The 16,370-nt window shown below is 44.0% G+C and overlaps 1 protein-coding gene and 1 long non-coding RNA gene across 2 annotated transcripts; both read right to left on the bottom strand.

Moving 5' to 3' along the window:
* Positions 1-1,081: 1,081 nt before the first annotated feature.
* Positions 1,082-12,011, bottom strand: LOC144390249 (protein NLRC3-like). The gene is made up of 9 exons (XM_078096708.1): positions 11,410-12,011; positions 11,046-11,256; positions 9,086-10,889; positions 8,822-8,995; positions 7,946-8,119; positions 7,070-7,243; positions 6,543-6,716; positions 2,159-2,205; positions 1,082-2,014 (listed from the first exon to the last, which is right to left on the bottom strand). The coding sequence occupies exons 1-9, from the start codon at positions 11,500-11,502 to the stop codon at positions 1,416-1,418; spliced, it is 3,450 nt and encodes a 1,149-aa protein (XP_077952834.1). The 5' UTR covers positions 11,503-12,011; the 3' UTR covers positions 1,082-1,415.
* Positions 12,012-13,272: 1,261 nt separating this feature from the next.
* LOC144390369 (uncharacterized) lies at positions 13,273-14,665 on the bottom strand. Its single transcript, XR_013454403.1, has 3 exons — positions 13,969-14,665; positions 13,767-13,880; positions 13,273-13,391 (listed from the first exon to the last, which is right to left on the bottom strand). It is a non-coding gene; the product is annotated as an uncharacterized LOC144390369 (long non-coding RNA).
* Positions 14,666-16,370: the final 1,705 nt, after the last annotated feature.

The raw sequence follows: 16,370 nt of genomic DNA, 5'->3' as shown, positions 1-16,370 counted from the left end.
TCCCATCAGGGAGCCAGGAAGTAGTCGGTGACGGTCCTCATGCGTTTGTGCGTGAGGAGGTCAAGCCGAGCCATGAAACCTGGAGAAACGTCCACATAGAATCACCTTGGACCTTCATATCAGCCCTGGACATGGCTGGAGATCAAAGTGACCTACGATGAGTTTGACACACCTGCTTTAGAGCAGAATGAGGATGTACTTTATTGTAATCATTTCTTTCAGCTACAATAACCATGTTATTAAGAGATGGAAAGTTAAAGCCGTTCCTCTTTCTGTCCACGCTGCACAACGCGTGTTTTATTGCACTTAGTGGCAATGCTGCTGCTGTTTGTCTTTTATTTTGGCGGGAAATCCCGTTTAACACTTTCAATACTCCACTTTGTGAGGAGATAAACTCCACCCTGTTATCAAATGTGTGCTTGTGCTTTGTGTGTTTTTGTTGGTGACTTAAGTGTGATATTTGGTGCAGAATGAAAGCTTCAAGTTGCACCTGAAGTAGCGAGCTCAGTAGTTTGTGTTGTTGTGAGACGGCTCTGCGTGAAGGTTAATAAGGTTAATAAAGCAACTTATTCATTATTCATTTCTTTATTTACTCACTTCCTTCTTCAACATGCTGCACCACCAATGTTTCCTCTGTGCTATTGACACAGCAACAGGGCTGTAGAATAAATACAGATATTATGGAGGAAATAGTACAAAAGTCAATAGTACAGCATCATTAAAAAGGATCAGAGTATTTCATGTCAAAAGAAATAATACAGCGTGTTGAAAGCATCTTTATTTGATGGCCTGTTTAAACATGTACAGTTGTTTCCAATAAAAGTCATTTATTAACATTAGAGCCAAACAATTCTATTTCTGTTAAAGTAACACATGGAGTAAATGTTATAAATGACATTATAGTGAATAAAAACACAAGTAACGCATATTCAATATTTCCTTGAGAGGTTTGCTGAACCATTAAAAAGCTTCTTGTTCAAAACAAACCTGATTATGTGAAATTAGATTTGATTTCACTCAACAGATTTAGAAAGATTTTAGAAGAAGTTAAAATGGGCTCAAAAAGAATTACACATTCATATTTTCCTTCTTCACCTTGTTTTTATTATTGCTGATGAAGCGCACACACACATAAGGACACATTTGTCTCATATGGGGGGACAGATGAAAGAGCGTCTTATAAAATGTCTTCTTGAACAAATAAAGATTAAGATTAAAGCCTAATTAGGAGCCAATATCTAAATGATCATCTATTGATTGAAGGAGCACAGCAGCATTAAGCTGAGCTCTTTCACACTTCCATCTGAGTCCCAGAGAGCTGTGGACCCCCCAGAGTCCAGACCAGCTCAGGTACCCCTCACCTGCTCCACCTGCATCTACACCCACATGAACCACCATCAGCTGTACAGACTGAACTATGTGGTGAGCAGAGAGGAAGGTTCTCCACCAGGAGGAGACTCTCCCTCCTGAAGAGGACACAGAGACACTGAGGAACCAGAACCAGACCAGGACCTGAACCCAAACCCAGGATAAAGAGGTTCAGTGAATGTGGTGCTGAAGGTGTGGAGGTGGATCAATGTGTCAGAGGAGACTCTGTAGAAGGACAGAGAGCCAGCAGGACAGTCCACATACACTGCTACTCTACCAGAGGAGGAGGAGGAGGAGGAGGTGATGATGCGTGTTACTGTCTCATTGTGACAGACATGGTAAACTCCACCAGAGCAGTCCAGACTCCAGGACTGATCATTGTATCCAAACACACAGTCTCCACTGTCTCCTTTCCTCCTGATTCCTCTGTAACTCACTGATACATCAATGTATCCTCTCCACTCGACCTCCCAGTAACAGCGACCAGTCAGACCAGTTCTACACAGCAGCTGAGGATCGTAGTCAAATCTGTCTGGATGATCAGGATATGACTGATCCTCCTTCACATCTGTCACCTTCCTGTTGTTGTCAGACAGTTTGAGGTGTTTGTTTACTGTGTTTGTGTCGATTGTGAGTTCACAGGAATCTGATGAGAGAACAAGACACAATACAGCTGCAGTTATTAATCATGTGTTCATCTACTGACACGTTGATGATGACGTCACAGAGGTGAATGAGTGATGTCACAGTGTGAAGATGGTTGAATCTTCATGAATCAAAGCACACTTACACTTCCTCAGACCTGGTCTCAACCATCGGACTCCATCAGGCTCCACCCTGAAAGGAGGAGGGGGGTCAGAGCAGCATGGAGACATGGACATTACATCACTCTCACACACAGCTTTGTCCTTCATGTCCACATGGAGCACCTCTTCTTCTTCTACCACTACTTACAGACGACCACAGACTGTCAGTCAGGCGTCACACAGCGACGAGGTGCTGGAATATATTCATGAAGAAGATGAATGGATAACAAATAAGAAATGGACCTGTCACTGTACTTTCACCAGATGTGAATTCAAACGGGAGGAATGACGTCATGCTACAGATCAAGCTTCATGGGACGTGTGCAAAGGAACATTCACATTAAACTGTTTCATAAAGATAAAGCAGATACAGACCATTCAGTATTCACACAATGTGCATGTTTCCATGTTGTCCCCATTTGTGGACAATGTCTCTGCCTGTGGTTCGCTGGAGTCCCAAAACTTTACAAATGGCTTTGTCACCTTTTCCACACTGATGGATCTCAATGACTTTGTTCCTCATTTGTTCCTGAATGTCTTTGGATCGCAGCCTGATGTCTCGCTTGTGAGGATCTTGTGGTCTACTTCACTTTGTCAGGCAGCTCCTATTTAAGTGATTTCTAGATTGAGAACGGCTGTGGCTGGAGAAATGGAACTGGGCTTTCCAAAGATGTGATGAACCTCACTTCATTTATGTTTTCATCACGTTTTCACAGAGGGCCATTTAGGTTTGGATTCTTTTCTCCCCTTAATGATATAAACTGCATTTTGTGTTTACTTGCGTTATCTGTGTCTAATATTTACATTAGTTTGATGATCTGAAACATTTAAGTGTGACATGCAGGCATGAAAACGGGTCACGGGTGAAAAAGGTGAGAAGGATGTTTCCCCTCTAGGGGTTTTCAGCTGGTTTTGTCCCAGGGACCAACATTCTGAATAGAAAGTCACTGGCCTGTAACCCCCCCCACATATTCCGCCTGTAGCACTTGTCAGTGGAATCTCTTCCATATTCTTCTGGATATTCAAGTGACTGAATCTCTTCAGCTGGACGCATCGGTCTTAATGTGCCGGTAATGATGGTAAATGATGCTTGTAGCTGGTTGTCATCTACGCTCCACTACGGTTACATAAAGGTGGCGTTTGTGTTTTCACAACGTTTTATCTCATAATTTAGACTTTCTATCCCCTTTCTTCAGTGCGGAGATGGGCTTCTATAGTTGTGTGAATGCATCACTCCAGCCAATCCAAAGACGGGGTTTGTAACCATCAGGTGTAGAGACCATGGTGACTGGCTCCGCCCCCTTACTGTCAGAAAGAACAACAGCGAGCGCGTAGAAAACCCCTTTCGAGCGCGAGCAGAGATTCTCCTCGCGAGCAACGAAGGTCACGTTCAAAAGTCCGTCTCACCAGAGATATTTATTTGTTTGCTCGCGGATGTTTGATTTACGCGCATCAACCTGATTTGCGCTCTGGAATTTTGGCAGTGATTTGCTGCCATACCCCCTCCAAAAAAAGGTGAGGGATTTTCATGCCTGAACATGAAAGAAATGAGGAATCAGGAAGGCAGCAAACACTTTATCACACAACTGTAACACATAAAAGCAGAAGCCATTTTCCAGTGAGGCTGAATGAGGCGAGTCGGAGGACGTCCACGTTGTCCCATTGATCAGGTGGACTGCAGTGTCTCCCCGTTGTACTACTTCATGGGGGGGCACCCCTGTTATAATGATGGAAACACTGAACTGGCTTCGGTCGCTTATCAAAACATCGGCCAAATAAGCCGTTTTTCAGACTTTATGAGCAAATACAGAATCCCTTTGTGTTCATTTCTAAAGCCGCATAAAGACACACGTGACTTTATTTAAGGCGCTGCGCTACTTGCAAGTCGCTGTGTTGTAGCAGATTCTCTATAAAGGTAGAAAACAACAAACTCATGGTCATGAAGGTCCTCATGTAACGTTACATGGAATCTGCATGAGGAGGAGGAGGAGGGTCCATGTCGCTAAATACCAACTGAGATCGGCTTGTGGCTTCTGACAAAGGATCCTTCCACCGACCACTTTTCACACCCGCCGTCGCTCTGATCTGCAGGCGCATGGCGGAGAAAACCAATCGGGTGTCTGGATGCTAAATGTTCATACTTCTGTTGGGCCTCCACCCTGCTAATGAACCTCACCACGTGTTTCTTCACTGAGGACAAAGGAAGAACACAAACATATAGGGGTCCCCCGTGGCCTGATGCCAGGGGCTGATAACAGGACCCCTGCAGCTCTCCAGACCACCTTGGCCATAAAAAGAGGACGTACCAAAGAACACCGAGCGCTCCCATTGGCCGAGGACAGTGACATTTATTTATGGACCTCAAGTTCAAAGACCAGCTTGTACCACAACTTTCTGTGCGAAGCTTCGTCTTTTTGAGACAACTACGCAACTTCAACCTTGCGCACTTCCCTACGCTGTCCGAAATCAAAGGTGCTCATCCAAAGGCCGACCTCTCTGCTAAAAAGGGGAAATATGTTTCTGTGATCACAACTCTTATGACACAATTCAATCAGCGCTTCCAAGATGTTTCTGTCATTGAGAAATAAATCAAGCTGTTCTCAACTCCCTTCCTGCTCGATGCAGAAGAAGTGGAAGAGAGTCTGCAATTAGAACTCATCGAGATGCAGCTCCTCTCCCTACCCGACTTCTACCGGAGCTTGGAAAAGGCCAAGTTTCCTCTGATGCGACGCCACGCAAAAAGAATGACCAGTCTGTTTGGCACAACATACATATGCGAGCAAACATTTTCTCTGTTAACTCTGAACAAAAGCAGATTGAGAACCAAAATGAGCGACAGCCATCTCTGTGATGTCCTTCACATCTCAACCAGCAAACTTACTCGTGACCTGCCAGCCGTCCTTCAGTCCAGAGCAGCATCACTGCTCCCATTAAGTGCAACACTGTTCCCATTGTAGGCGAGTTCAAATATATTACACAGTATTCATGTGTTCAAAAGCCCAATTACTTAATAAATGCAGTCAATTAAAGTTGATAACATTTTCTAAAACACGTTAGCTGATGAATGATTTGCATTAGTAGGTTAAATAAAGCCTTCCCTCTTTATACAGGGCTGTGAAGGGGGTCCCCATCCTAACGAAGAAGCAATCTGAGGATGAGCTGCCAACCCTTTTTGTAAAAAAAATGAAAACCCATTAATGGAGACATGTGATTTATGCAGTTTTTTCTGTAATTTTAATAAATTATCAAGCATAATTTACCTACATTTGATTGATTGATTTGTATTACTGTTAATACACTAGAGGTGATATCTTAACTTTAGTGAGCGGCTCAACCTTTCGCATATTTTTCTGTCTTTGGCCCTCAGTAAAAAAAGTTTGGACCCCCCTGCTTTAATACGTGGAACACTTCCTGCATTCCGCTCTCGCTCGCCCCTCGCGTCCAGTAGTCGTATTACACTGTTTAACGTTCCCGTCTTCCTCGGTGGTTTGATTTAACGGTCTCACTTCCGCCCCGCTGCTCTCGCTCGCCCCCTAGTGTGATAACCGGCACTCCGCTTGTTGTTGCGCGCAACCGCACCGCCGTTCCTTCCCTGCACCCCCCTCGTCTCCCCCCCCTCTCTCTCACCCCCCTCTGTGCTCACACACACACACACACACACACACACACTCTGGTTTTGATTGCTTGTTTAGTGAGTAGGTTTAAAATAATTGTTATGGGGATTGTTGGTTGCAGTTATAGGTGATCTTGATCGGTGTTCCTGTGAGTTAATAAACCCTGTTATACTTTAAAGAACCGTTTTCCTGTGTTTACTTGTGCATTTATATGGTGACCGTTGACATACATCGCCAGTGCTCGAACTTAACTCCTTCCAACATCTTCACTCTCAAGGAGTGAATATCAATTATGAGACTTGATTTATAGTATTGGTTATTGGTCCCTGTTAGCTCAGGGTGGTGCCCCGTTATTTATTCATTCTGAGAAGTATCTTAGTGATTATTAATAATTCTATTAATGTCCATAAGTTAGTTCCTCATTTGCTAGTAACCTAATACGACCCACCATGATGCCGTCAACGTGTCAGGAGACACTGTCCTCTCTTATAACGTGGAGACAAGACAAAGCTCCAGAGAAACAAGGCTTTCATCACCTTCCTGTTCAGGCTCATCCTGGCTACTGTTCCTCACTACTTCTGTCTGTGTTGATGGTCTCATGTGGGACAAAAACAGTTTGATGAGTCTCTGGTAGTTTGAGGTCAGCTTGGTGTGTCAGGGTCTTATTAACCAGGCTGACAGTGGGACAGAGAAAAGGTTTCCAGCTCTACCTCCTCTACCAGACTGATGGTCTGTGGCTGCAGCCTCTTCATACCTGAGAGTCTCCAGTCTCCAGTGAGGATCCTCCAGTCCAGCAGACAGCAGCTTCACTCCTAAGTCTCCTGGATGATTGTAGCTCAGGTCCAGCTCTCTCAGATGGGAGGGGTTGGAGCTTAGAGCTGAGGCCAGAGAAGCACAGCCTTCCTCTGTGATCAGACAGCCTGACAGCCTGCAGACACACAGAATAAGACACATGTCACATGATCTGAGGGAGCTGTGAGGGCTGGAAGGTCACTGCAGTACTGAGATACTATCAGGTACAGAGGGGTCACATTCACATGGTTACTGACTGGTTTCCAGTCACAACTAAACACCCACTAATGTACATCAACACTCTGATAACATTACTACTAACTCTATAATATCAAATATTTACATTATATTGAAAATAAACACATTTTATGGAAATAGTTGGAAAATACATATTTGATTTAAATCATGCAAGCAAAGAATCTTATGAAAGTCAGAAATGTACCATGGATGTAAATAAAGACACCAAGTGGACTTCAATTGAATTCTGACCTGAGAGTTTCCAGTTCACAGTGTGGACTCTTCAGTCCAGCAGACAGCAGCTTCACTCCTGAATCCTGCAGGCGGTTGTTACTCAGATCCAGCTCTCTCAGACTAGAGGACTGGGAGCTGAGAACTGAGGACAGAGCGTCACAGCTTCTCTCTGAGAGGTTACAGACACTCAGTCTGAAGAGACAACAATAAACAAGAAAAATAACATTTGTATTTATATTGAATCCTCTGATGATGAGTTTGGACTAAAATATCATCAGTTAGAACATGAAAAAACATGTTCAGTGAAAGTGTTTACAATTATTTTTCTTCTACATAGAACAAGGAAGTTTATTGTGCTCTGTTTACAGGAATTACTGTGGTATTAATATCAGGATGAGGCAGGGATATTTATTGTTGTTTATTAGTTAAATTCAAACTTAGGCTTCTCTATCCTCCATCTGACTCCTTCCATAGAAAGAAAGAGAGAACAAAGTGAGTGGAAATGTGGAATGAATCTTCATCAAATCAGAAATAATCAACCATCACTCAGCAGATCATCACTGTAGAGACAGACATTAAAATCTTCAGTCTCTTCCCATCTCTGCTTTTCATTCATTCATTATATGAAACAGGACATCATAAAGCCTGAATAACAGCAACAACAGGATTAACATGTGAAGTTTTATCGTGAAAGAACATTGTGTTTCAGACGGTCTATTTTCAAGCTACTATGTGGTAAGTAAGTCTTGTCTACAAGGTTCTCGTGATGTGATGGAAACACAGATATCAATTCACAATAAAGACGTTTAGCCCCAGGTTTTGTCTCTAAGATTAGATCCTCTGGTTCCAGAGTTCCCTAGACGCATTATTGAAGACAAACTAACTTAATCTGACCTGAGAGTCTCCAGTTTACAGTGTGGACTCTTCAATCCAGCAGACAGCAGCTTCACTCCCGAATCCTGCAGGCGGTTGTTACTCAGATCCAGCTCTCTCAGACTATAGGACTGGGAGCTGAGAACTGAGGACAGAGCGTCACAGCTTCTCTCTGAGAGGTTACAGACACTCAGTCTGAAGAGACAACAATAAACAAGAAAAATAACATTTGTATTTATATTGAATCCTCTGATGATGAGTTTGGACTAAAATATCATCAGTTAGAACATGAAAAAACATGTTCAGTGAAAGTGTTTACAATTATTTTTCTTCTACATAGAACAAGGAAGTTTATTGTGCTCTGTTTACAGGAATTACTGTGGTATTAATATCAGGATGAGGCAGGGATATTTATTGTTGTTTATTAGTTAAATTCAAACTTAGGCTTCTCTATCCTCCATCTGACTCCTTCCATAGAAAGAAAGAGAGAACAAAGTGAGTGGAAATGTGGAATGAATCTTCATCAAATCAGAAATAATCAACCATCACTCAGCAGATCATCACTGTAGAGACAGACATTAAAATCTTCAGTCTCTTCCCATCTCTGCTTTTCATTCATTCATTATATGAAACAGGACATCATAAAGCCTGAATAACAGCAACAACAGGATTAACATGTGAAGTTTTATCGTGAAAGAACATTGTGTTTCAGACGGTCTATTTTCAAGCTACTATGTGGTAAATAAGTCTTGTCTACAAGGTTCTCGTGATGTGATGGAAACACAGATATTAATTCACAAAAAAGACGTTTAGCCCCAAGTTTTGTCTCTAAGATTAGATCCTCTGGTTCCAGAGTTCTCTAGACGCATTATTGAAGACAAACTAACTTAATCTGACCTGAGAGTCTCCAGTTTACAGTGTGGACTCTTCAATCCAGCAGACAGCAGCTTCACTCCTGAATCCTGCAGGCGGTTGTTACTCAGATCCAGCTCTCTCAGACTAGAGGACTGGGAGCTGAGAACTGAGGACAGAGCGTCACAGCTTCTCTCTGAGAGGTTACAGCCACTCAGTCTGAAGAGAGGGATGAAGAAGAAGCAGTAAGTATAAAAAATGGCAGCATATTTAAGTTCTGATGTATGAATGAACTCTCTCTGTACTTACAGAACTTTGTTGGAGGCTTTGACCACTGGCAGCAGCCTCAGAAGAGCTTTCTCTGAAGCAGAGAATTTCTTCAAGTCAAACACCTCCAGATCTTCTTCTGATGACAGTAAGATGAAGACCAGAGCTGACCACTGAGCAGGAGACAGTTTATCTGTGGAGAGACGTCCTGATGTAAGGGACTGTTGGATCTCCTCCACTAGAGAAACTTCATTCAGTTCATTCAGACAGTGGAACAGATTGATGCTTTTCTCTGGAGACACATTCTCACTGATCTTCTCCTTGATGTAGTGGACTGTTCTCCGATTGGTCTGTGAGTGACTTCCTGTCTGTGTCAGCAGACCTCGTAGGAGAGTCTGATTGGTCTCCAGGGAAAGACCCAGGAGGAAGCGGAGGAATAAGTCCAGGTGTCCATTAGGACTCTGTAAGGCCTCGTCCACAGCACTCTGGTAGAGACGCTTTGGTTCAGGTTCGTCTTTAGAGACTTTAGACACCGGGGAGGTTGTTTGTTCTTCTGACAGCAGATTGACACCAGAGCTGAAGAAGGTCAGATGGACATGAAGAGCAGCCAGAAACTCCTGAACACTCAGATGGATGAAGCAGAACACCTTGTCCTGGTACAGTCCTCTCTCCTCTCTGAAGATCTGAGTGAACACTCCTGAGTACACTGAGGCTGCTCTGATATCGATGCCACACTCTGTCAGGTCGGATTCATAGAAGATCAGGTTGCCTTTCTGCAGCTGATCAAAGGCCAGTTTTCCCAGAGACTCGATCATCTTCCTGCTCTCTGGACTCCAGTGTGGATCCGTCTCAGCTCCTCCATCGTACTTGACCTTCTTCACTTTGGACTGAACCACCAGGAAGTGGATGTACATCTCAGTCAGGGTCTTGGGCAGCTCTCCTCCCTCTCTGGTCTTCAACACCTCCTCCAGAACTGTAGCAGTGATCCAGCAGAAGACTGGGATGTGGCACATGATGTGGAGGCTTCGTGAGGTCTTGATGTGGGAGATGATGCTGCTGGCCTGCTCCTCATCTCTGAACCTCTTCCTGAAGTACTCCTCCTTCTGGCGGTCAGTGAACCCTCTGACCTCTGTCACCATGCTGACACACTCAGGAGGGATCTGATTGGCTGCTGCAGGTCGTGTGGTGATCCAGAGGCGAGCAGAGGGAAGCAGCTTCCCCCTGATGAGGTTTGTGAGGAGCACATCCACTGAGGCCGACTCTGTGACATCAGTCAGGATCTCATTGTTGTGGAAGTCCAGAGGAAGTCGACACTCATCCAGACCGTCAAAGATGAACACAACCTGGAACTCTTCAAACTTGCAGATTCTTGCTGCTCTGGTTTCACTGAAGAAGTGATGAACAAGTTCCACCAAGCTGAACTTCTTCTCTCTCAGCACATTCAGCTCTCTGAAGGTGAATGGAAATGTGAAATGTATGTCCTGGTGGTCTTTGTCTTCAGCCCAGTCCAGAGTGAACTTCTGTGTTAAGACTGTTTTCCCAATGCCAGCCACTCCCTTAGTCATGACTGTTCTGATTGGTTCCTCTCCTCCAGCTGAGGCTTTGAGGAGGTCTTCTTGTCTGATGGTTGTTTCTGGTCTGGCTGGTTTCCTGGATGCTGTTTCAATCCGTCTGACCTCATGCTCTTCATTGACCTCTGCAGTCCCTCCCTCTGTGATGTAGAGCTCTGTGTAGATCTCATTCAGAAGGGTTGGGTTTCCTGCTTTAGCGATCCCCTCAAACACACACTGGAACTTCTTCTTCAGGTTGGATTTGAGTTCACGCTGACAAACTGCAGCAGGAAGTCCTGGATGAAGACAACAAAGAAGATCAATGAGTCACAGAATAGATTTCAACATGTCTTTCCTCAGAGAATGACTATGAATATATTCTGTCCATCTCTGGAGACATTAGTGAAGGTCTCATTTATCAGCATGGTAAGTCTGTAGAGAAATCCTCTTACTGCTCTGCAGACGCTCAGCCAGCTCCTCCTGCTTCATTCTTCTCAGGAAGTGCACTGAGATCTTCACAAAGGCCTCTCTGCTCCTCCTCTGCTCTTCATCCAGCTCCTCCTCATGCTCTTTCTCTAAGCATTCTGGGTAATCTGAACTCACTACCTTCTGGATCTTCTTCAGCTCGTTCTTCACAAAAGTGAGGATGTTCTCCTCCAGCAGCTGGAACAGAACATTCTATGAATGACACCAACTAGAACATGGAAGCCACCATCAGGTCCATGTTGGACAGACGGACAATCCACTGGTCTACAAAGTGCAGCATGGAGATGATGGTGAACTGAGAGATGTTAAAGTAGTTGTTCATGTACACACCATGAAGATGGAGTCCAGGTGTGTTTGATGCTGCTGGGCAGACGGACCTGTGGGAACCTCTGAGCTCTCCTGGTCCTCTCTGTGGAGGAACATGAACCATCAGCTCACATGGTGTTTGGACCATCAACACCAATACAACATTAGGTAAAGATATTGGCTTCTGTCATGATGGATCATGATGAAAACCAGATGCTGAAAACTGTCGATGATGACGGACAGTTTATTAGTTGAGTGACAGTTAGTCATCAGTTTCATCTGGTTTTAGTTCTTACTGTGGGTCATAAAAACAACGTCTGCAGACCTTTGCATCTGGTCCAAAGTCCTATGGAACTATTCCAAACCTCTTTAGTCCGTCCCCTGACCTCTAGAAGTCTCCTTAGATCTTCTGAAACTAGTCTTTGGACCTTTTCACAGAGTCTACTGACGATACTTTGTCCAAACCTCTGCATGGAGTCCAGAGACCACGTCAGCTGGTCCACAGAGCACTGAGTTTATTCTAATCACATGTTCAGTCCCAGTCATCTGTCTCCAGAAACCTGCAGCTGTCTCCAGATGTGACCTCAGCTGATCCTGATGTGGAGGAACTAGCTCACATTGTGTTTACATCTGAGGATGTTTACAGTTAATGATTCACACTTAAACACACACAGACCAGTTAGATGATGGGTGTCTAACTCAAGGCCCGAGGGCCAAATCTGGTCTGCGGGGGGTCCCACTGGTCGCCAGCCAATCGCAGGGCCAACACAGAGACACACAATCATTCACACTCACATTCACACATCTACGGGAAATTTAGAGTCCCCAATTAATCCCAGAGCATGTCTTTGGACTGTGGGAGGAAGCCGGAGAACCCGGAGAGAACCCAAGCAGACACAGGGAGAACATGCAGACTCCACACAGAAAGGTCACTTGGCAGAATCAAACCCAGGACCTTCTTGCTGTGAGGCGACAGTGCTAACCACCACGCCACCGTGCCGCACAATACTAATCATGGTTATTATTATTTTTTATCTTTCATTGTAGGCGTTGGACAACAGTACTTTCTGATTGATGTTGTCTTCATGGACAGATGCGAATACTTCCAAAGCCATTCTATTCTCTGTCAATCACAACGATGTGAGCGTGATGACGTCTGGGCCGTGGTGACTGATAATGCTGCTCACTGTCTGAAGGAATACAGGAGGCTCTGAGAGGAGTGTTGCCCAACAGCGTACATGTAACCTGCCTCTGCCATGTCATCACGCTGGTGGGTGAGACCTGGCAGCTCTGCAAATCATTCTCCATTGTGACATGGATGAGATCTGCCTGCTAGAAAGAGAAGATGGGTGCGCTTCCTCATCAGCAAGGAGTTTGTGCAAGCTAAGGCTCCGAGTTGCACTTGGAATTGAAGTTTACAATGTTTTTGATATTTCCACCAAAGTTAAGTTGAATTTCCAAAATGTTTTATTGTTTACTGCACGGGCTGTTGCAATTGTTATGCACCTTTGTTAGTAGATATTGACAGGACTATTCTTACTTAGTTTGATCTTACAAAGAACTAATGGCATTTTTTGTTGAGTCATGTATTTTGTTTAATTTAAACCAATAAACCTGAATTTTTTTTTGAATGACTGTTCTGTTTGGACACACAAGAAAAGATATTGCCATGTTTTTATCATGCAGCATGTTTTTGCCTGAAATAAGGTTCTATGTATGGAAGTTTTCAGTTTTAACAGAATATATTTTCTACATTTCAGTTCTTAATTCACTGTTTCTGCGTAAAATGTTAAAAACCGAATTCTCAAAAATTAAAAAACAAAGAGAATTTGTGGGAAAAATTAAACTGGAATTTGAGAAAAATTAAACAGATTTTATAGGGCCCTACTTACTCTGTGTCATAAGAACGGCGTCCATCTTTGAAGTTAATCCATTTACCCATTGAATGATCACTCTTCATGGACAAACATCTGGGTTCAGGAGACTTTCCTCTCTGCTGATTTGAACTGAAAGAAACACTGAGATTACATCATCACATCATCATCTAATCATGAAGCATCAGCTCACATGTTGTCCGTCCTCACAGAGACCAAAACAAGGTAAAGGTCCATGACGAGGGGTCTGGATGTGGACCACATGACTCCCTGTAGTGGTTTAGGTCTACTGGTCCTGCTGGTCCCACTGAGAATCAACAGCTCAGTCTTTCAGCTCACTGTTTTCTTCACCAGTCAGTTTGGTTTAGTCCCAACAGGTCTCACCAAGTCCTCCATGGAGCTCTCCCTCCCTCACTGGACACTGCTGAAGGGCCCTGGAGCAAGAAACCCAGAACCTCCACCAGAGAGTCTGGTAGAAACACCTCATCATCAGCCTGAGACCCTCACCTTCCATCAACAGAGGGACCAACATCTTTGAAGTATATAGGAGGATCCATAGACTGGTTACTCTTCATGGACACACAGCTGGGTCCAGGTCCAGGTCCTGGTCTCTGATGGGTCCTGGTCACACACATAGAAGCAGAGTCAGTGAGTCAGAGACGTTGGGACATGGAGACGAGTGGAGGACAGTTGGAGATGGTCCTCTCACCTCTGAGCTTTGGTCTGGCTGTCATGTTCCCCACACAGAGGGGCTTCAGAGGGAGGGACTCCGTCCTCTGGGTCCTCAGCCTGATTTATAGCAGAGTCCACACCTTCACACCTTCACACCAACCTGCTGGCAGAGCTCACACGTTATTATCTTCATCAGGACAAACACACAGAGCTCATTCACCTCAACACTAAAACTCTCATGGGACACTTTGTGTTGTTGTCTTGAGACAACGTGTCAAGAGACGTCATTTTAAATTCTCATCCTATAAATGTCGTGTTTCTTTTAAGCGCTTTCCTTTGGCAGGAGGCAGCGGCCCATCAGGACGTTATTTATGTTAAATCACTATATAGGCTACTAAAACTCAGCATGCAGAATGACAACATGAGATGTGTATCATATATCGCTACGTTTAGCCGCTAGCAAGACACCTCGTTAGCAATGTTAATAAGCTTGTTATAGCACGCTCGTACATTGATGCTAGTATTAAGGGCTCTCGCGATGGCTTCTTTGTAATGTTACTGTGAGCTACAGAGCTTTGGATAAAAGCGTCAGCTAAATGACATGTAATGATTTAAAAGATGAACATTAGCACTCATCTTCCAGCAGATGGAGCTGTGCTGTTTCTCCTCTTCATCTCCTTCAGAGTCCAGAAGTCAGTAAAACAGTCCAGTATCACATGACATGTGTCATGGTCAAATATGTTACAACCTAATGATCACTTTTAGCATAAGATTGTCTATATTGAAGCTTGACGTGTGAAAAGCAGAATGACCCAACGTTTCCATTTGCAGCGGAGTCTAAAGAAAGGAGGGCGAGTCAACTTGCTCTCACACAAACGCTGGAACAAAGGAACTGTCTGTTACTTCATCTCAACCTTCATATCTCACTTCGCAATTTGTCATACTGGCCACTGGAGACGACCTTCATGTGTGTGTATAAAAGCTCAGCGCTGCTCGGAGACGCGTCTCCACAGAGCTCTGTAATACGTGCGCGTGTATTTGACCTCCTGCTAGCAAGAAATCAATTGACTTTTACAACTTTGATCATTCATCAAGACTTTGTTTTAATTAGATAACCAAAGAAATAAATGATTCTCTTCTCCCGAACTAGTTACAATGAAATATTCCACAAGAGTGTTGCTCGGTGTACCGGTACTAGAAATACTAGCGACGTGTCGGTCGCCAACGAACCGGCTCTGAGAGCGACTCTTTGACGCGAACGACGGGAGCCGCTTTGTTTCTCTCTCGCTCTCAAGCCGCATTTGATTGGTCAATATGTGTGGGGGCGTGTCTCTCTCTCAAGACGCATTTGATTGGTCAATATGTGTGAGGGCGTGTCTGCGCTGAGCACAGGGCAGAGGGGCGGGACTTACACACACAGCAGCGAACAGGAGGGAGGAGGCGGGTCAAGAGAGAAACAGAGCGGTAAAATAAAAGTTACGAAAGTGAGTGTCAACAGGAAACGCAGCAAAATCTGGACACATGTCAATGACATTGATCCATCTAATGCAGAATGTAGAGTCTGCAAGACTAAAATCTCTATCTTCTCCAAAACAGGGCAGATAATTTCAGAGAGAAGAAACAGGATCAGCCCCTCAAAGCGGAGCCACTTGGTCTCAATGTAAATCTTTGCTGAAGGACAAAACTCTGCATGCTGATTGTTTTTTCTTTTTGTTTTACACATTTTAATTTATATTTTGTTGTGTGTTTCTGTAAGCTTCTGTATGTTGTTTCACTTTAAATTTGTTAAGTATTAAAAAGTTTAAAATAATTAAAAGTTAGTTAAGTTAATTTGTAAATAGTTAAACGTTTGTTTTTGCACTAATTAATTTTTTTATCACTCTGTAGAGTGTATAAATAAAAGTGTATTTATATAAAAACAAACAAACAACATCACTACCGGGTAAAAGAGGACGTCTGCTTTGTCTCAGACTTCTGGCCCTGATCTGCTTAGAGGGCGTGGCATCACGTGAGGGGCGTGTCCTCAACTGTGTTGCTTTCAGGAAACGTCGGCACTGTGAGAACTATGAATCCACACTTTCTATCCACCATATTCACATTTCAACTTTGATAAACACGACCTTTTTAAACAGATGTGAGGAAAGAGAAGAACGTTTAATCTCACAGAACCAAAACACGTGATGGTGGGCTCGACACGTGGACGTAAAACCGGACCAGAACCAGTACCGGAAACCATTATTTAGGAATCCACATTAAAATACTCCAAACACACCTTTAGCTGGTGGGGAAGAGTCACATATGACGTGCAGGTTTGTCCACAACCTTTGGACCGAGTGGGACATTTTGTCGGTGCTTGAAGCTCGCGGACGTTGGAGCCAAAGAACAGCAGCGAATCGGTGGATTATGAATCATTGAGTGAGACAAAGCCTGCAGAGTTAC

The sequence above is a fragment of the Gasterosteus aculeatus genome, chromosome 21, assembly GCF_964276395.1.
Source record: "Gasterosteus aculeatus chromosome 21, fGasAcu3.hap1.1, whole genome shotgun sequence".
Taxonomy (NCBI): domain Eukaryota; kingdom Metazoa; phylum Chordata; class Actinopteri; order Perciformes; family Gasterosteidae; genus Gasterosteus; species Gasterosteus aculeatus.
Note: the sequence above shows the minus strand (reverse complement) of the source record. Positions and strands in the feature narration are given on the sequence as shown.